The following is a 21,427-nucleotide window of genomic DNA, read 5'->3' on the forward strand; positions in this document are numbered from 1 at the left end:
TACAGAGTCCTGGCAGCACAGGATGGGAGGTCATTTGGTGCAACTCCTTGCTCAAGCAGTGCCACCTGGAGCTGGCTGCCCCAGAACACAGGGAGAATGGATTTCTTTTTTAAACCCATAATGAGCAAAAAATGAAATAGAAGAATATTTGTACATACACATGCTTGTGTATACACATGGAAAATTACACAAAAGCTACAGTAGGGGATTTAGTTGAAAACATACCGATTTCAATGTAAATTTACCACAAAGTAACAAAGAGGTGACAGCCTGAATACACTGAAAGAAAAACACACTTCACATAACCCTACAGCACACGTCTTAATAGAATTTTTTAAAATAATTTCATTTTTTAAATTATTTCATTTTTAAAATCTCAACATGTTTCACTTGGAAGCCAATGTGTCAGAAAGTAAAGCAAATGTCTATGAAAGAAGTTTTCTACATTTTGCACATCTTATCAGAATTTGAGATACATGAGATCAATACATAAGCTATTACATGTCATTCAACTCTGCTTTTTTCAAATTCTTGGTCAGAGAAAGAACTGGAAGCCCCATGCCCATCACAACCATAACAACAAACCCTAAATCTTCTCTACAATTTGATTTCAAGAACTTGAATTTCCAGGTACCAAATGTATAATTTTTTATATTAATGTTAAAAAGAATTAAATCTTAAAAAGGACAATGCTTGTGACACAGAAATTCTGATTTCTGATAATGGCACTGAAATAACATTGAATTGGTCATAACATAACTTCCAGGTATAATTTTCCTAGTTATTCAAATGGCAGTGTGCTGAACATTTAACATATATTTAAATCAAATCAAATGGAAAATATAATAATTACATTAAGTTATACATGCTCTACATTTTTTATTTTATGTCTCTTTCTTTTCATAAAACGTTGATGCAATTAAACAGCACAGCTGTGAAGAACTAATGACATCTGAGGTCATGACGGATACCAAAGTTACTTCCAATCCAGCGCAATCTCTCGGTGTAAATATTTTTGTTGGCATAAATACAGGCCCTGTGTCCATAATGGGGGAAAGCATTGCAACTGTGGGCACACTGAACAACAGCTGTGACTCCAGTACTTATTTCATGTAGATTGTCTCATACTACAGAAGTTTGTCATTGTCAATCAAGAAAATTTTTAACTGCAGAAGGGGGGAAAAAGATCAAAAAAATTCTAATAATTGAAATAATTGATCTACATAGAGGCAGCAAGGCTAGGGAAATTGATGCCACTATTTGAAATGTATCCGTGTCAGCAATGACTGCAACCAGCTACCACATGATAAGCACCAAGAGACCCACAGAAAACAAATGCATGGCTCTAAAGACATGCAAACATGCCTTAAGCCACTGACTGTGCTCAAGCAGCAAAAACTCTTTCAACAGACTCACCAAAGTCAAAATAGGTGTGGAAAGGAAGCATTATGGCATCTGGGGTTTGCAAGGGGCAGAAAGGTGTGGCCCAAGCCAATCCCACCCACAAGCAGGATTTTAGCACTGCCCTGTACCTAGGACTTCCTTTTCAGCAGATCTTAAGAGACTTGTTCAACCTCCCTGCAGCAGGGAAGGGAACTGGTTAGTTTCTTTAAGGGATTTTTCAAACTGAATCCCAACCCTGCCTCCTTCGAGGGCGGTCAAGCAGAGAACATCTCTCACCCTGAGAAACAGCTTTGTTTGGCAACACAGGCACCATTGGTTCATTCCCAGGCAGGGGTTGGAAAATAAAAAAACATCACATATCTTATCTTCTAGAAAATTCCACCCTTTCCTTATAACACCTCCTTCCTAAATATATTGGGGATGAGCAAAGCTAGCAACCTGACCTAATTCAGGAATTTCTAACTGTTGTGAAGTTTGACATTACAAAACTAATTCATATTTCTCCCATGTGGGAAATTATGATCAAACCCCCCTCCGTTTTGGAAAAGGTTCTTAATAGTTAGAACCAGATAGAAGTATTTGTTTTAAACCAATGGCATTCTCTGATTTTCATTTCCAAAAATCTGTCTCTGTAATTCAGAGTGAGAGAAAAAAACCCAACAAGCTGATTTGTGGTTAGAAAAAAAACAGACAGGAATTCAAGGGAAAAAGCGAATATTTTCTCCCTAAGGAAACATTGCTATTGTGTTTGTAAGAAGATATTTTGAAAATATAAATATGAAGAAATTATTATAATTGCAGAGGGAAGAAATTCACCACCTATCCAAAAACAAAGATGCTTTCTAAAATGCTGAAGTACGAAGAATTTTATTATTCCGGTACAGATTTATACCAGAATCCTGTTCACCCTTGCTGTCAATTCCTTGTGTACAGAGAGGTAACGTAGAAAAAGTTACAAAGCTTTCTCCAAAGTAAAGGACGTGACCATCCTGCAGCAGGGATGGAGACTGTTTCCAGAAATTCTTAAATATGACTATAGGTGACCCTTAATGATCAATCTTTAGTGGTTTTTTGTGATCAGTGTTTTGGCAGACTTTTTCCAAATGTTCTGCAGTCATCAGTTAGGAGCAGGCTGACCCCTTGTAAACAGCTGTGAGCTAAGAGAAGGCAACTGCATTTGTCCAAGTCAATATTTGCAGATGCATATATGCAGCTTGCCGTGTTTTCTTTGCCTTTTTCAGTGTCTGTCAGAAAGCAAGATCATATATTAGGGGTTTTTTTAGACTTGAGATACTGAAAGGTCCTCATTGAATCACTAAGATATATAGGAATCCTTTCTCTGAATATCTTATATAGATAAAAAAATCCTCAAGCCTTTCTATGAAATATATTAAACGTTTCTTTTGATCTTAAGGTAGCTTTCCCTTGAAAAATATTAGTACTGGGAGAAACTGTGTTTAAAATATCATTCAAGCACTATCTTCAGAAGATTATGGCAAATTAGATGCAGTGCTGTGTTTCTTTGCTTTTATTGGCCTGGCACTATTTGCCAGCTTTAGTGCTGTAGAAAATACATCTTGCATATCGAGAAAGCCCTCTTTCAAGTAGCCTGGTAAAAATCATGCTATTTATAATATGAAAATCTCTAAGGATTGATAAAGAAGTTAGCACCATCCAGTCTCATTATAGTTGCTAGGCAAAAGATCCTTAGGGTTTATAAAGTTGGAACAAGAAGAGGGATAAAAAATCAATGGACTGTTATTCTACTTCCACATTATAGGAGAAGATGACATGCTATGAAAAAAAAAGTTTCTGAAGGTAATTACAGGGATATGATGACAAATGACAGAGACCAGAGAAGAATAAATGCATCCACTTTCACCTCTTGGAAGCTACACAAATATTAAGGATGGAGATCACCCAAAAGTCACTGGCATTGTTTGTGAAAATACCAAAGGCCCCACAAGCACAAATCAGATTGCAGAAAACGAATAAATTAAAAGACTGCACATGGCTGCACTTCTAAGGAAGGCTGCTAGCTGCTACAGCAGCTCAGACAAAAGCCAAAGGGATACCTTCCAACACTTCTGAACATCAAGACACCTCCTTCCAAGGTGCATGAGAGAGAATGAAATGGTTTGAAAATGCAAATAAAGACACGAAAGGCCTTGTCAAATAAGTTTACCCATAGCTGGTACACTTTTGCTGAAAAGCTTCCTTTCCATTTCTGTGAAAGCACATTCTACTTGAGTCTTTTTCTGATTTGGGTTAAGGACCTTCAGCTGGCAAGGAAAGGGAATTCCCCTGTGGGAGCTGGGCCTCTAAACAACCAGGGAAACTTCCAGATGCTGTTTGGCCTGCTGTAGCCATGGCTAGACTCAGACCCTTCAGGGTAGGAAGCACCATGCCTCTTACAAAGGGAAATGATATTTTATAATTAGTTTATTTCCCATCTGGGAGGTTGTCCTCCATAATCTGTTTCAAATGCGGAAGTAGAACTCAGCCAGGCTTGTAACAGGAACACAGTTCATATGGATAGCCAAATCCCTAACAACAGAAAGACAAGGGCTATTTGAATCCACTGCCATGTGCTGAGTCACTGAAATATGACTTAGGTCCCAAGCATGACTCAATAATGACTTCTGGAAAACTCCAGCTCCTAATAGTTGGCTTCAAGTGTCACTGAAAACTGTGAGAAATGAATACAGGTTAACTTCCATTTTTGACCTGTCACTGCTGAGACCTTCATCTACCCAAGGAAACGCAAGGGGGTAAGAGGCAGCTGGATACCCAGGGCCCTCTCTGGGTACCTCTCTCCAGCAGTTCATCTGACTTCAGCCTCCTCTCAAGGGTGGGAGCCAGTGCCCTAGAGGAAGTTATACACTTACTGCCCTAGAGCAAGTTATTTTCCAGTGCTCTTTTGCTGACTGGATATAAGGCAACCCATACACCACGTCAGCCCTGCTTGTCTGTCTTCTTGGGAGGGGAGGGACAGGATGTCTGTTTAGATTGAGCACTGGGAAATCCCCCTTGCTGACATTTCCCATCCTAGATATTTTCCTTTTACCAGCTGCCACAAATTATTCAGATGGGAAAACAGAGTCAAGGGGATCATTTCCCTCTAAAACTGAATGAGACTGCAAGGAAAATTACATGAATATTTAACTGAGTTGTCAGTTTAAGAACTGAAATGCAGTGAAAGGTTAAGAGCAAACGCAGCTCACCAGCTCACCATGCTGAGGAAACCCACGGCAAAATGTGAGCTGTACATCTACAAATATCACAATAAAGCTGATCGATTTTTTTCCCTCAGGAAATGAAGACTTTTTTTCTAGCTTGTGGAAACAACAGTGAAGAGAAGAGAAAAAGTTTGTTACCTTGAATGTCATCATTGAAAGTGCAATACTTGTTACGGTACTTATGCAGGAGGCGGAATGCATTGGCATTAGCAAAATCCTCAAACTGAATGAGGCAGTTCATGCCATATCTAGAAAAACAAGAAATTATGCATTATGTTAAAAAAAGTCTCCAAATTATACATTAAAAAGCTAATAACATTTGCGGGTCAGATTTTGAATACAAGTATAATATGAATCATACAAGTCTTAATATGTTTCATAATTATACTACTAATAGTATTTAATCAGTTCTAAGTTATGAGTAGAAGATCAGTGGAAAAGGCATTCACCCTCTGCAGACATCTCAACACAAGTCTTCACTGTGCAATTACCTAGTGAACAAAAAAAGGTCCCTCCCAACACAAACCAATCTATAATTCTATGGTTGTATTTTTTTTTTTTTTTTGAGTAGAAGATCAGTGGAAAAGGCGTTCACCCTCTGCAGACATCTCAACACAAGTCTTCACTGTGCAATTACCTAGTGAACAAAAAAAGGTCCCTCCCAACACAAACCAATCTATAATTCTATGGTTGTATTTTTTTTTTTTTTTTTAATACGGAAACTCAAGACTCCTGGCACTAGACTTGTATGCCAATACCTAAGAAGTAAGCAATTGCCCTGCTGTTTCATTTCTTCAAAATAAAAGTTAGTAAGAAGTTAAATTAAATCAATATTACCACTATGTATCATAGAATCGTTTGGATTGGAAGGGACCTTAAGGATCATCTTATTCCAGTCCCCTGCCATGGGCAGGGACATCTTCCACTAGACCAGGTTGCTCAGAGCTGCATCCAACCTTGCCTTGAACACTTCCAGGGATGGGGCATCCACAACTTCTCTGGGCAACCTGTTCCAGTGCCTCACCACCCTCAGATACCCCAGTATCTAACCTAATCCTACTCTCAATCTGAAGCCATTTCCCCTTGTCCTGTCACTATATGCTCTTGTAAATATCACCCAGTCCTTAGAGGCATTTTTATGCATCCAGATGTCTCTAGATTCTTTGCATACCAGTCGCATATGGCATTTTCAAGTACTTTCTTACAACAAAAGCCAAAAAACCTACAAGGCAATGAAAATAGATGTAGACAAAAACTACGTAAAGACTGGATTCAAGCTCATAGACACTTGCAAGAGGGCAAGATCTCAACAGCACACACCCTGATTGAGCTAAAGGAGGCTTTCCTTATTTGCTAACAGCACGAATCCATGAGAGACAGTCAAGCAGTTCATGTTTCATCCAGAAAAGCAATACATACATATAGTGAGCAGTTTAGTGTAAATACATTAATTGAGTTTTTCTTTAAACCATACATGCATTTGGCAACCACATTAAGCAAATCTATCAGTATTAAAAAAAAGACAAAAATTCCTGTGACTAAACTCATTTCCATGGAAAACACATATTTACAGCCATATTACAATTAGCCAAATCTATGGGGATTCCACTGGCAGGAATAGTAATCCTTGCTGAAAATAAATACATCTTCAGGTTTGATGGAAAAACCTGGACTTCTTCAGCAGCATAATGACAGGCAACTGCTTAAAAGAGAATTTGGCAAATTCAGTACTGTAAATCACAACTGGGTTCAAGTAATAAACTAGAGCTAATTTCAATAATTAATTTAAATTTCTAACCTGATTCAGTTTCTGACATAAACTTCAGTAATTCCATAAGGGTCTAGGAGCTGACAGTTGCATAATAATATGAAAATAATGAGATTATCACTCTGGAATCCTGGACCTTGGTTATATGTGTTTCTTGGATGTCAATAGGCTGGTCTGTTTCATTATTTTACCGTATATAACATTCCATTTTCTCATCTGCATTTTATTTTTCTCTGTTTTCTTGTCCATTACCTTTGTAGACAAAGACCAAAATTCCCTGTGAGTAATATTAAAAGAGTGTCCCTGTAGAAAATAAGCATCCTATACTGGGCACAGTGTCCATATTAATTCTCTGAGCCAGATATCATGGCTGTTTAATTAAAATGGAAAAAATGCAGGCAGTCTAACTCTGGGCCTCTGAGATTTTGGTGTCATGGCAGAAAATTTTCTAAGCAGCATTCTTATTCACTGCATGTGTAGCACCTGACATCCAGGTAAAAACCTGAGACTTCAGTGCTGCCCATGACCAGCAGTACCTCATAAGACTTGTGAATTTTGAGGTCTATGTTCTCAAAAAAGTCTAACCAAATCCAGTGGCTGGGTACCCATGAAAGACAAGAAAATTACACACCGTTTCTCTGCTTGGAGTATTCTCATTCTCAAAACCACTAACAGATGAGACATACAGATGAGGTAATACAAAATAGCTATTATCTGGCATTCCAGAAAATCCCTTAGCAATAATGAATTGGCTACAAAGGTGCCTCACAGTTCTGGAAGCAGTGACCATACCAAAAGAACCATCAATTCTTCTATGACTTCCACATCTTACTGTCAAAATTACTTAAAGCAGAAAGTTGAGCCAAAACCTAAACCAGTATTTTCCTTCCTGTATCACTCTGCAATAACCTTCCACCCTTCTCGCATGCCGATGAACCCTTTTAGCTTTGTGGCTTCTGCACTATAAAGGGTAACTGCTTGAATCAACCCTCATGGAAGCAGAACGTGTCCTCTCTGTTTGCACCTCACACCCTGCTGTCATTGCAAATTTTCAGCTTAGAACTGCACCTCTTCACAGGTGGGTATGGAACACAAATGACTGCAGGATGAAAAGGGAACCAAGCACTTTGGTGCTTGTCTTCGTGCAGTCATCAAATCCTGCTGCACCTTTCAAACCACTAGAATTCCAGCAACTGTAGGCCACTACAGTTCTGTGAGTTCAATTATCTTTCAAACACTATGAAAAGAGAAAACAAAGCCTGCAGCTAACCTAAAATGTGACCATCTTAACATCTTCCATCAATACTTGATATAGATATAGCACAGACTGGCTTCACAGAGTTTCCTCTGATGACACAGGGTGCCTGATCAGGCGGAGTCCAGACACCAGTAATAGATTTGCTACACACAAAATCATCAGATTTAAAACCACCATTCCATGATTGCAGCTGACTGCTACAAGGGAGTATGTTAAAAGACAGCAATTTCAGGCATGTCAAGAAGATTAGGAGACAAAATTAGAAAAAATTGTCATGACAGAAAACTCTCTAAGAGGTATTTCTTGTATTTTAAAAGTAGTGGACTACCTATTTCATATGATAGTGTGAAATAATAGAGTGTACTGCTTATTTAAGTAGCTAAACTTCATCATCATATACCTTAGAACAATTTCATCTTCCTCTTTGAAATTTGAAGACATGCATATCTCCAGTAGAAACTAAAAGCCTTTTATTTTGAATATGTCACCAGCAGTAGAGTTCCAGAAACAAGCAGACATGGTATTCAGTTACAATGCTGCACAAATGGGGGTGGGAGTGTTGATCACAGAAAGGCTCTGCAGAGGGATCTGGACAGGCTGGATCTATGAGCCAACACCAGTGGTATAAGGTTCAACAAGACCAAGTGCTGGGTCCTGCACTTTGGTCACAACAACCCCATGCAGGGCTGCAGGATGGGGGAAGAGCAGCTGGAAAGCTGCTCAGCAGAAGAAAACATGGGGATGCTGGTTGACAGTGGCTGAACACAAAGCAGCGTGTGCTCAAGTGGCCAAGAAGGCCAGTGGCATCCTGGCCTGTATCAGCAATAGTGTGGGCAGCAGGACCAGGGCAGGGATTGTCCCCCTGTACTCAGCACTGGTGAGGCCACACTTCAAGTCCTGGGTCCAGTTCTGGGCCCCTCAAGTCAGGAAGGTCATTGAGGTGCTTGAGTGCATTCAGAGAAGAGCAATGAAATTGGTGAAGGGGCTGGAACACAAATCTTGTGAGGAGCAGTTGAGGGAGCTGGGGTTGTTTAGCCAGGAGAAAGGAGGCTCAGGGGTGACCTTAATGCTCTCTACAACCAGCCGCAAGAAAGTTTAGCCAGGTGGGGGTCGGCCTCTTCTCCCAGGCAACCAAGGACAGGATAAGAGGACACAGTCTCAAGCTGCTCCAGGGGAGGTTTAGGTTGGACATTAGGAAGAATTTCTTCACAAAAGAATGATTAGACATTGGAATGGGCTGCCCAGGGAGGTGGTGGAGTCACCATCCCTGGAGGCGTTTAAAGAGGGACTGGTCATGGCACGTAGTGCCATGGTCTGTTGATGTCATTTGGTGTTTGGTCATAGCTTGGACTTATGGATCTCAGAGGTCTTTTCCAACCTAACTGATTCTGTGATATGAGTCACATAAAACATATCATGCCTTATGGCTTGCTCAAAGCAGAGCCAACAGTTCTCCTGCTGTCACTGGTTTTGACCCAGGGCTACATAGGGGATAACTGAGGAAATGGAGGAACATGTAACCAACATCAACGTTCATATGAAAGGTGGTACAAATAAATGGAAGAAAGAACCTATCCAGTGGGCACCAACTGTCTTAACCAGAAGAAATTATGAGATCTAGTCCTACACTATCAAAACTAAAAAAGAAAATCTGGCAGACATTCCTCCTCAGTGTGCAACCATAATAAATGCATTAATGAATTCTTAACTATTTTTGTGCTCTGGAAAACACTTCTCTGATAGCAATAGCTTGGCTTGGGTCCTGCCTAGGACTGATGGATTTTTGCAGGCAAGTGTTTCGTAGCTGTGAATTCCTCTCTTCCGCTGGTTAAGGATGTGTCACTGCAGTAGCTGATTAAACAAATATAAATTGTCCCTAGAAAGTGATAATCCAGATCACTGTTTCCCCTTGTAAATCCTATTTTGTCACCCACTCCTTTCTGTGTACTTGGATTTTAGATTCCTGCTCCAAGTCACACAGGCAGTCTGAATCAGGATCCAACTGGACAGAAGTTCAAAGCCGTATTTCCTTTGTTTTGTTATGAAGATAAAATGCAGATGAGAGGTGGCAAGCATGCAACATCATATTTGTCATCAAGTATGGGAGGCAAATGCTGGACAATGGATTAAAATGAACCATCCCACTGAATAACATGTGGTTGCCAAAAAACAATGTCTCCAATACTTTTCCCAATTTACAACATATTTTTTGTGACAGTCTTAGTTCATTTTTCCCCATTTATAAATAAATTTATATTCAGTTGTCTGTGACAACAATGTTAATGTTCCAAATAATTCTGTGGGGCATATCTTTATGTAACAGCCTGGAGAAAAATGTTCCCAGCTCTTTAACCATCCCAAATATACAGTACAAGTATTTTGGCAACTCAATACTCTTAAAACCTCAACAGGGAAAACCCTCAAGAACCTGGCTTTTGGTGACAGTGGGAGCTGTAAAAGTTTAGGCATAATTTTGAATTTAAACCATATGATCAGTAAAATCCATGCTTACTTCTACAGCTAAGAAGCTTTTCTGGATGTATATTTGGATCATTTTTTCTTACTGCCAGCCATTGTTTTGGAAACCTTCCTAAAGGAACAAGTGATTGCTTTTTAGGTTTTTAGCCCTTCCAAACTCTTTTTTGATTTTTTTTTTTTTTCATACATGGCTGGAACTGAAAAAGCCTTAGAAACCATCAAAAGTTGTTGCTGCCACCCATTCTTAAGAAGGAGCAAACCAAAATGATAGCAACACTGGCACTGTCTTCCTTGCCTCATGCGTCACGCAGCCGCCCTGCCAGCCAGAACCATTTATAGTGCACCAGGACAATGTGGAAATTATCTCCTTCCTCCCTGCTCCAAATGCTGTAAGCCTGCTCATTACCATATATCCCACTGCTCAAAGCAGACTTAAAGCATCAAGAACACTGCTACAAACTCCTCTTTGTGCCAGGGCTTTCTCTGGATGCCTTCCCACCCTCCCTCCTGACAACTCTTAGGACCTGGGTGCTTTCTCCTCCTGTTTTCCTCCAACCTATCTTTAACTTCATTTCATAAGGCAATTAAACTGCTGCAATGAGGTCATACATCCATCCCAGCACCTCTTCTGCTACAACTGTAACCCGCTGCTTAAATTCAACACAATTTAAATGAGGGGGTTAGAGTTTTGCACAATAAATGCTACATATATATTCTGTGGAAAAGGTGGCCCAGATGAGCTACCCTCCAGCAAGCACCCAAGCCCCTCTGCAGCAGATGGTACTACTCATGCTGCCTCTCCAACAGCCTGATGGGCTACAGCTGCACAGGACAAAAATCTGTCCAAGGTGCACTGAGCTCCAGCCAGTTCTACAATGCAAATACCTTCCCAGAAGAGGTATCATTAAATTACAAATAACTTTCTCTGTCCTGAATTGGACCAGCAAGTCAGACAGGACATTCTTCACAGGAAGAGATTTTCTAAAGAACTTAATAGAAACTGTCAGCATCTCTGCTTTCCACATGAAGGACTCTGTTTAAAATTCCTTTTTTATTCCCCTGTAGGCAACCACTGGTTTTATTTCAGCTACAGAAAGCATGTACTTTCATAGGACTGTTTTTCATAGTAATTTTCCATTTCCAAACCAATCCTTGCCTCAATGAGCTCAGTATCTGTCCAAGGGGATAGATAGGCATGGGGGTGCAGGAGATGGCAGCACTTAGCACTCACTCTAGTACCAGCAGCACTCACCTAGACAGCAGATCCTTCCTTCATTCTTGTTCTCTTAAGGAAATAAAGTTCTACAAAACGTTTCCATATTACTATTCCCTGGCACAGCCACAGTGCTCTGTCACTGTACCAGTGCTTCTAACACTCTTCTGCTTGCTCTTCCCCTGTCCCAAACAGATTTGGTATTCATTTCCATGGCCTTTCTATCCCAGGAATAGTGAGGAGAATGGGCTGGAGATGACTTATAATTTTCTCTCTTTTTTCCCCCCAGCCAACAGCACTGCTACATGTGTGGACTTCACAGCCTTGGGAGCAGAGTGGTGCTCATTTTAGGAAGGTCTTGAGGTTGGTTGTCCTGGAACTTGTTCATAAGCAGAGAAGCAAAACCAGATTCTCTGCCCACAGTCAGGCCTTATACACATAAAGGGCTTCTCTTGTGAGAAAAGGTAATGAAATCAAAAGCTTTTGTGGTATACCAACAGAAACACTTGCTATAAGAAAAGGACAGTTGCTGGTTTTAACCTAATTTTTCATCAGCATGGTTGCATCACACTGTAGCAGGGACTACTTGTTCTTTAAATTGAAGTCTTTTGAAGTCCATCCTACTGAGACAATAAGTTGACAGCAGTTCTAGACATACCCACTCTAAGTATTTGTGCATTTTCAAAGTGCTGTTAAAGGATTAATACAGATGGTCACTAGTGAACCTGAACTATATAATAAAATAAAGGCTGCAAAACGAGTAACTGAAAGTTACCACCGTTGTAAAATTATATTTCTTCTTGTTGCAAAACTATTTGTATTTTATTTTTTGGTTTTGATATTTGTTCTAAAGTATAGCACACAACAGTGTTGTCAGGAACTGGGCTTGATCGTAACTTAGACTGTTCCAGTTCACATGTATAGACTTTTGTAACAGAATTAGGGAGGGTGGTGCGAATGATGCATGAATGGAAATGTGTGCACTACTGGAAGCAGCAGCAAAACAGAGCTGAAAACAGTGGCACACACCAATAACAAAGAACAAAGCTGACTGAAGGAAAATTTACAATGTCTCATTTACATCAAGATGAGCAGGCCTGGGCTCTGGTAAGGCCACAGCAAAGACACCTCTGGGACCTTGACAACAGCAACAATCCATATCACAGCACATCACATGTGCCACTCTATCCTACAGGCACAGCAGGAAGTCACACTGCAATCTGAAGAAATTCAACATGAGGACATACAGACACAAAAAAATTTATGGAGGCTGAAGTAAGCAATACCCTGAGGCAAAATAACCATGCCAGCACAGCTGCTGGATCTTAAAGGCATAGAACACCTATATAAAATCAAATCTTATTACCACTTATCACCAGAAGCCCAGAAAAAGCACTGAGGACTTGACAGGCAGGGCTCTTTTGCCTTCAGTGTCACACATCAGCAACCCTGGTCAGACCATATGAACAGAAACATGCTGATGCTTTGAATATGTAGGTATTAGACTGAATAATAAAATCAACTTTTTTGAACACTTTTAACATAAATCCACCTCTCTGTTCCATAAAAACTTTCACTAAGTGCTGTCAAATCAGTTTCCTGTGGTGGATTGTGTCCAGTTGCCTCCTCTCTGCTGTGACACAGTCCTCTCAGCAGGAAGGTGGATGGATGACATAGTACTGAGGTATGGCATAATGTACATTATACAAATAAATTACACTTTTGAAATTTCACAAAGTCAGACATGAGCCAAACGCTTAGACTCAGTTCTTGACATGCCCAAACACCAGCCCCAGCAGACTAGATCATTGCCATGAGAAAATACACAGCACAAACTTCCACAAATGCAGAGGTTGAGTGCAGGCTTGCCTAACACTCAGGTTAAATCTGAAGAGGAAGAAAACTGTATTGTAAATTTTTGTAGTTTTCCTCCTTGGGGAAAAAAAATGGTTCCATGTGAATTTGAAGTAAACAGCAAATTGAATTACTGTGATGGTGTCTCATGAATTTGTACTGGTTCACTTGTTACCTGATCCTGACCCCACCTAAGTCAAAAGTAAAACTCCAGGAGCCTGAAAATGGAATTCTACTTGTCTCCTAGCTGTTCTACTGCTTTTTCCAGTGTTACCACTTAGCTGATTTAACTGTAACTTAGACCAAAGAACAATCTCAAATTACCTTCAGTTTTACATTCACTTAAAAGAGATGAGTGCAGATTTGAAACAGATGACCTGAGATATTTTTTTCTTTTCAGCCTCTTCAATTCTTCTTTAGAGACTTGGCACTGTGATACTTTTGGCTGAGGGAAGGAATGGTACTGAACAGATGGATTGGTCAACTGTCTGAGCAGACTAAATCAGAAAAACAGAGAATCAAGAAAGAAATCCATCTCAGCTGGAAATAGTAAGCAGTTTTATTCCTCATGAATCTTAAGCTGTAGCTAAAGGTGTGTGTCACTTCTTGCCTTCCCAAAATATAGTGTTCTTTGTTAAACCCTTCAAGCTTATTTTTAAAATTTTAATTAAATGGATTTATGCTAAACAAAAAAAGAACTGTTGTTATCAAAAAAAGAACATATAAAATACATTACACTGTTTGATGAGTCATCCTACACAACTTAAAATCGTTTGAACCTAGTTTCAAATGGGTGTTTCCTGGTTACTTCATGACTGCAATCTTTAAAAGTTGCTGATTATTACTGTCTGGTTCAGATTGTCAGCAATTTTACTTTGCCAAGAAAAATACCATAAAGCCACAGTTCTGAGGTTTGTCCTGGTGTTGGTATGCACCGGCACACTCTACAAATTAGATTTTTAATGCTCTAAATTTTGCAAAAGTCATCAAAAAGAATTAAATACAGCAGCACCTGAACACTGGTCAACAATTGCACAGAGCTGTCAGAGGGAAGTCCTCTACAGATCATTTAGTATGAAAGATACTGTGTTATATGTATTACTGTTCATAATTACTGTGATTAGTGAAATCATCTATTCCAAGAATCCTGGATTCCTAAATCCAGGCAAGAGATGTTTCTCTGGACAAGTTCTCAGATTTCTGTATGAAAATGAAAGCTGGACTTGGAAAAGGTAAAGGTTTCAATTTGGCTGGAAAAATTAGATTTGCATTGATTGTGCGTATTTTAAGGTGGCATTTTGCTTATACAAGCTGCATTTTATTTTCTTGTGAATGAACCTTCATATATTCACTGCCCAGACAGTAAATTTTAACATTTTCCAAAAAGGGGGAAGGGTCTGGATTACAGAAAAAAAAAAAAAAAAATTAGATCCTTGGCTGATAATTCTATACCAGAAAGTTTCCTAATAATTTTTAACTATTTATTTAACTGAATCTAACAGTATTCAAAAATACTACTTCAATAAAGGATAATTTATTAAAGTATTTACTTAAACATATGAGAATTCCAGCTTGGGTCAACAAGACTACTCCTTTGTTTTAACTTAAGTGCCTGTTTTGATGCCTCAGTGAATTAGGCCTGAGTGATTTATAACAAATGCAATGCCTTTTTGGAAAAGATATTGTATATTTTGCCAGAATCTAAAGATTTCTAAGTAGTTATAGGAGGTTGAACCAAGATGACTGCACTTCCTTACATATTTGATTATATTTGTATGAGATTATAGGTATTTTTCCCAAAATAAAAGAGGCAGCTGGATAGCCAAATTAGTAGAAAGCCTGGGGCAGCACATCTGCTCTTTTCCTCTGCTACTTCAAGTGTAATGAACAGATGGAAATCTCAATTCCACCACTGACAGCCTTCATCTCGACTGTTAAAAGGCAAAGAAGTAATGAGCTTTCAGAAATGTCAAAGGGAGGTTGTAACAGGAATACTTAAAGCATTTCTGATAGATGAAATACACTCCAAATATTTGTACTCTTTGATCATTTATGAAACTCACCTCTCCCTTTCCAAGTTCTTGATGGTGTTTTTAAGACATTAAAATATCTTATGTACCTGCAACACAAATTACACTTGAGAGAAAAGAAGCATATTGGAGGCTAGACTGAAGAAATGGACAATGTAGAATTTTAAGAAAAAAGAAGCTTACTGTTTTCAAAGCATTATTTAGACAGCATACTGTTTGACCTGAGGAACTGTGACTATTATAGTGGAACATTACAGAATCACAGAATGGCTGAGGCTGGCAGGCACCTCTGGAGATATCTCACCACCCACCGCTCTAGCAGGGTCAGCGAAAGCAGGCTGGGCAGCACCACATCCAGCCAGCTTTTGGACTATCTGCAGGAACAGAGACTCCACAACTTCTCTGGGAAACCTGTGCCAATGCTCAGTCACCCTGACACTAAAATGGGGTTTTTTTAACACTGAAGTTTCTCTTACATTTAAACAAAATGTTTGCATCTTATTTTCTCTTCTCCTGTCATTGGGCACCACTTATAAACATCTTGGCCCAGTCTCCTTTAAACCCTGCCTTACAATATTTTATACACCAATGAGCTGCTGCTCCACTGGGATAGACAGCCCCAGCTCCCAGTCTCTCCTCACAGGAGAGATGCTCCAGTGCATCATCTTAGTGGCCCTTCACTCATTGTTCTCCAGTACCTCTCTCTTGTACTGGGAAAGCCAGGACTGGATACAGCACTCCTGGTGAATATGAATTATAAAATCTAATTAACCGTAGGATGCGTAGAGCACTGATTATTTGACGTAATAAAAAGACCTACTCCTTCTCCAATTAGGCAAGACTAATTCTGCAGTGTGAGAAATAATTTATATGTAAGTAATGAGAGTTACTGAAAATGAGGATAGGATAGTACTTGGACAGCTTTTCAGTGCCAAATACATTTACATTAATGTCTTTAGAATTATATCTTGTTGATCCATACCATACTTTTGAAGAAAGCATTTCACTGTACACATAAACAGTACTTGATGGTAAAGAAACTGGTTCTTTAAGTCTCTAATACTTCCACAAGACTGAGGGAAAGCAGGTTTCAAAAGAATGGTTCTGTAGGTTTTAGAATGACTGATTTTGACTTTCTACAGTTAACAACATGAAAATTTGCAGTTTACCTTTGACTTATGATTCTCTGATTCTGTGACCTATTCCAGGCAACTTTTCAGTTCCACTCTGACTCAAAGAAGAAAGAAGCATGGAACATCTGCTATATTGGTATCAAGACAGTTTATGTGTCTTATGCCCTGTACTGCAGTAGAAAAAGAAATCTGTCCAGAAAAAATCTGAACTCATGCTTTTAAAATTCTTCAAAAATCATGCTGTGATGATGAAGTTTATGCCACAATCTTGGTCAGAAATTTTTTACAAATTAAGAAATAACCTTGACATTTATGATTACCTAAAGTCAGTCTCACTCGCTTTAGGGATGGCATTACTCTGGAAAGCACTGCATCGGTCTGCCACAACTTTTCTGTAGTCTACATCTCATACATCAGACACTTGCCCAGAGGACATCCAACTTTCAATTTCTCTTTTGACTCTTCCAAAAACACCATCTACATGGGCTCTAAGAAATTTTTCTGCAATATATCTGCAGCATGTGACCTTTTTTCCATGCCACTCTATTTCCATTCTTAAGATTACTTGACAATTAAACTGTACAACTAAATCTGTGCTCTCCATTACACACAATCTAATTACCATGGGAAGACACATCCACAGGCAAGTAAGTGACAGTAGATGAGAAGAAAGAAAGAGGAAGATAAGCATTTATTCCTCTGGTGAGCCCTACAGGAATGAATGCTTAAGCATAAAGTTATTAAGTATTCGTAACAATAGAAACATGGAGGAAAATAGTATAGATTATAAAGTTTACACATAATAAAGATTGAGGTTGCTTTCTTGTAAGCTGGGCAAAGACACAGACATTTCAATGTGGCCAAATGTAAATTTATAAACCAAGGATCAAAAGTGAAGGACATTACTCTGGATTAAAAAAAAAAAATTAAAAAGCTGTAGCTAATGGACATATGCTATTGCTCAGCAACTATCACAGCCAAAAAGGTTAACATAAATAAGGGCTGAACAGATAAGGGATTATCAAATAAGGATAGAACAATCTCATCTTTTATTTTTTATAGTATAAGTAGTGCTACAATGACCATTTCTGATGTCTGTAATTGAAGATTTAAATATCAAACTAAGTTGATTCTAACCAAATGCCTCATTTTATGCAGAAGGCCAAACTAGTTTACAAAAATGTTTTCTGTCTTTATAAACTTGCAGTACACTGAACATGGCTAAAAAAATGCTTAAATAAGATAGAATTTCAAACATTCAATTAAGTTGACATGCTCAGCACTCTGTGGGATGACTGAAGGTGCTTACAAAAGGTAGGTTTTGAATGGCAATCTGAAAGAAATGAAGAAAAGTTGCATTGCAGATGTAACAGGGGAAGGTATTCCACATTAATGGAGAAAAAAACCCAAATTCTCCTAAGCAAACCACTAAAAGATAAAAGGTAGCAGAGCTGCATAACTAAAGCAGAGATGAAGGAGAGGTAGCAATAAAACTGTGTAGAACCACGAAAGAACAAAAACTATTTTTGGTATAGTAAAGCCAATAAACTTTCTCAAGAGAAAGTGTGAACAAAGCGCATCAGAGGAAGAAGAGTTTGGCAGCAGCATTTGGACCACCTGGAAGGAAACCCGGTTTGTATCACAAAGGCCAGAAAGTACTGTAATCCACAAGGGAGATTATCCAAGACTATAAACGTTTTGGAATCTATTCCAATAAAATATAAACACAGAAGAACTATGAAGAACTATGCCCAGGGAAGGACATCAGATTCATCCCACACATCCTAGCAAGATGGAGAGCACTGCTACTTCCTTGCAGAAGATGAGTGGGTTCTGTTTGAGTAGCATTGCTGGTGCAATTTATTTATTTATTCAGCAGAAATTAAACACATCACATATAAGATACCCCAAACCAGACAACATTATAAAAATGAATGTAAGCATGTGTTCAACCAACCTCTTTAGTTCCTGGGAATGGTGACCTGCCATTCCTCAGACAGCATTCTTCATTCTTTCTGCCCTTCCCTGAGCAGATATACAAAACAGTGAAAACCTGGATTACAGCTTCCATATCTTGCATGATTGTAGTAGCATCAGACACTCTCTAAAGATAAAAGTACCAGGCACTTTTGGGTCATGCCACAAGATTACTATCCTGTATGAATAAAAAGCTTTTCCAGTCAGCTCTGCAAGTGAAACTGCAACCCAAGTTAGTAAATACACATTTAATCTGCAGCAGTTGGCATCAGCAAGCTAGAGGAAATCATTATCTTTCAGAAGAAAACAAAATTTAATAGAAGTTCAGAAGGGCTCCACAGGCTTTACATAGCTGCCTTTAAAACACTTCCCCTAGACTTGTGATGGCTGGCCTAAAACTGGAGCAATTCCCACTCAATTATAGCACATTTTGCATCTCCCTTAGCACACATGGTTTCCTGACCAGTCACATCAAAATTACAAAACCAAGTTGCAATTGCTTGGTTGCTCTCTGATTTCACATGTGATGATTGATTTAGGTTATTCTGGACCAGGAAAGGAGTTGTTCACACAGAAAAAAAGCCCCAAAGCTTTCTTAGATCAATGACCACATAAAATCAGGTCAGAACTGATCACAAATTTTTAAACAAAAGTTTTTCCTGAAGAAATTTGGCATTATGTAAAGGTAAGAAAGAAAACAAAACTGAGAGAATACTTTTCTTAAGTACTCAAGTAATTACTGTTTTGAAATATTAACCAGAATTTAAGGGAAAATCACATTTTATTGCTACAAACTAAACACATTTTTCTACAACTTTACTGATATGGTTTACATAAGTCACTATGTTCGAAGCTCCACACAAAGAGTAAAGCTTCAAAGATTAACCAAAACTATTTTAATGGCTCTTCAATACTCTCAAAATTGCCACCACTATTAATATTTAAACGAAGTCAAGATTTCATGTATTAACTTTAAAATCACTCCTAATTGGATTTTTACCGGGGAAAAACTAGAGGAATGTTTATGAACTTTGCCATAGAAGTGGAATACTCAAGCTCAATAAAATGGTATATTTATAAGAGTAATGTTTTTTCCAGAAGTCATCATAAAGAAGTAACAGCCGCTCTTGCTTTCATTGCAGAAACAGAAGCGTTCTGGAATCCCAAGAGAAAAGGAAAGTATTAACATTGTATTTTATATTGAAAAACTGGCAACACCTTCAGCTCACCTACACTGGACATATTAGTGCTGCCTGTGCTAGTGGCTATGGTTACTCTTTATCATCATGAATTTAGCTTTCTTAAAAACTGCCTTTGAAGTAAGTTCAAACTTTTCAGTCCAAGCTGTCTCACTGGTAAATTTATATTCAAATATTTATTAACAATGACTTGAAAAAAGGTTAATTTGAGACTAAATTAAGGTCCCAGAAGTGTTCTAACTCTATTTTAACATTTTAAACAGGTGGTTAGAAGTTCTAAATGGCTCCTCCTCATTGTCTCCTCAAATATTCAAGATCCTGGGGATTATATCAGTGATCTCAAAAGAGCACTGTATAAAATGCAATTTCTTATAATCAGGGACTAAGTGAGAAAAGGAAGTGGCTGCATGCTCCTCAAAACTGTTTATAATCCTCTGCTAAGCCAAATATCCTTTTCACACTATTATTTACACCTTCCCCAGGGAACATCAGACGTGTACCAAATGGTCTCCCCATGTCTGTCACAGAGTGAAGGAAGAAGTTCCTGTTTAAGATATTATTTTGCATTATAGAGGCAGCACACTAATGAGATGCAGTTTTTCTCTGATTTTATTTCAGGATGTTTAGAATATAACACTACATCTAAACCAGAATCCTTGGATAAGGATGTGGCATATTGACTTTGCAGAATATATGTGCATTTCAAATTAGCTGGCTCAGATACCACCTACAGTGGACTGCAAAAGTAGGATGTACCAAACAGTTCAAAAGAGTATTTTTTATGGTTTTTCTAAATTCTATTACTAACTGTATTATTTTCTTTTTGCATGTAACTCACTTATACCTTGGATTTATCAATATTAATTCAACAAAAAAATCTTTGTATATATTTTAGTGGACTTGTTAAATTGCTTTTTTTGGAGATGAACTGTTGGAATTCTTACTGGTTTCAATCACCATTGAGGATACACTGAAACGAGACCCAGGTCACACCTTTTTAGAAGGATTGGAGGGAATCATGAAGGAAAGTTTTATACTCATTCCAAATTCTCTTGGTGTTTGACAAAGAAACTTTCTGTTACTTGTAATTACTGGTAAATCCTATTACTTCTATGATCCAAAGTCATTAATACATATATGTCTTCCAATGACTTCAGAGAAATGAATTGCTTTAATAGGTATGTTCAGGTTATCTTGCCCCAAAAGATGTATCTTGGTTATTTCAGTAAGTTTAAGTCCCTTGATCATGATGTATTGATGAGAGATCCCATCTGCCTTTTAAGATTAGTTAATATTCCTGCAAATTAGCCAATAAACTGACTTTCGGTCTTTGTTGTCTAGTGAATATTGAAATGTTCACATCTAGTTAGAATTACTTGGTTTACTTGAGTACTCATTATTTGAGTGTATTATATGGAGAATAGTGTAGCACCTACTGAGTGGAGTTTAAGAATGCCAGTTAATGCAGCTTTACTGTGTTCTAGCATTACTCATTCACAACTATAGAGTTGGATTCTCCAGCTTCCTAAGACCACCCTGCATCCCCTAAAAACTCAGAACTTTAAATCACAGAAAAAAATCAAAGAACTTTGCTTGCATAGATGAATCATCCTGTCACTTCATGCCAGCCAGAAACTTAACTTCTGAGTAAGGAAAGGGCATTTAATAGGTTTTGCAGAAAAAATATGTGCATGTGGGAAAAATATAGCAAAGTATTCTACTCCTCAGCAATGTCTACACTATGCAATGAAACACATAACAAAGAAAATCAGGAGGTTTTTTTCTTTCTGTAATGCCTTTTTGAGAATAAAGCAGCTCAGCTTGAGCTTTCTTAGCATGGCAATTATTATTATGTATCATAAAGCAGAGGTTTG

At 38.4% G+C, this 21,427-nt stretch overlaps 1 protein-coding gene across 1 annotated transcript in view; it reads right to left on the bottom strand.

The window, feature by feature from the left end:
• ME1 (malic enzyme 1) overlaps positions 1 to 21,427 on the bottom strand; it is a 145,518-nt gene that overhangs the window by 31,186 nt on the left and 92,905 nt on the right. Inside the window, 1 exon segment of the mRNA XM_008640222.2 lies at positions 4,782 to 4,891. Within this exon segment, the coding sequence (XP_008638444.2) occupies positions 4,782 to 4,891 (110 nt within the window).

Source organism: Corvus brachyrhynchos, unplaced genomic scaffold (genome assembly GCF_000691975.1).
Source record: "Corvus brachyrhynchos isolate BGI_N302 unplaced genomic scaffold, ASM69197v1 scaffold87, whole genome shotgun sequence".
Taxonomy (NCBI): domain Eukaryota; kingdom Metazoa; phylum Chordata; class Aves; order Passeriformes; family Corvidae; genus Corvus; species Corvus brachyrhynchos.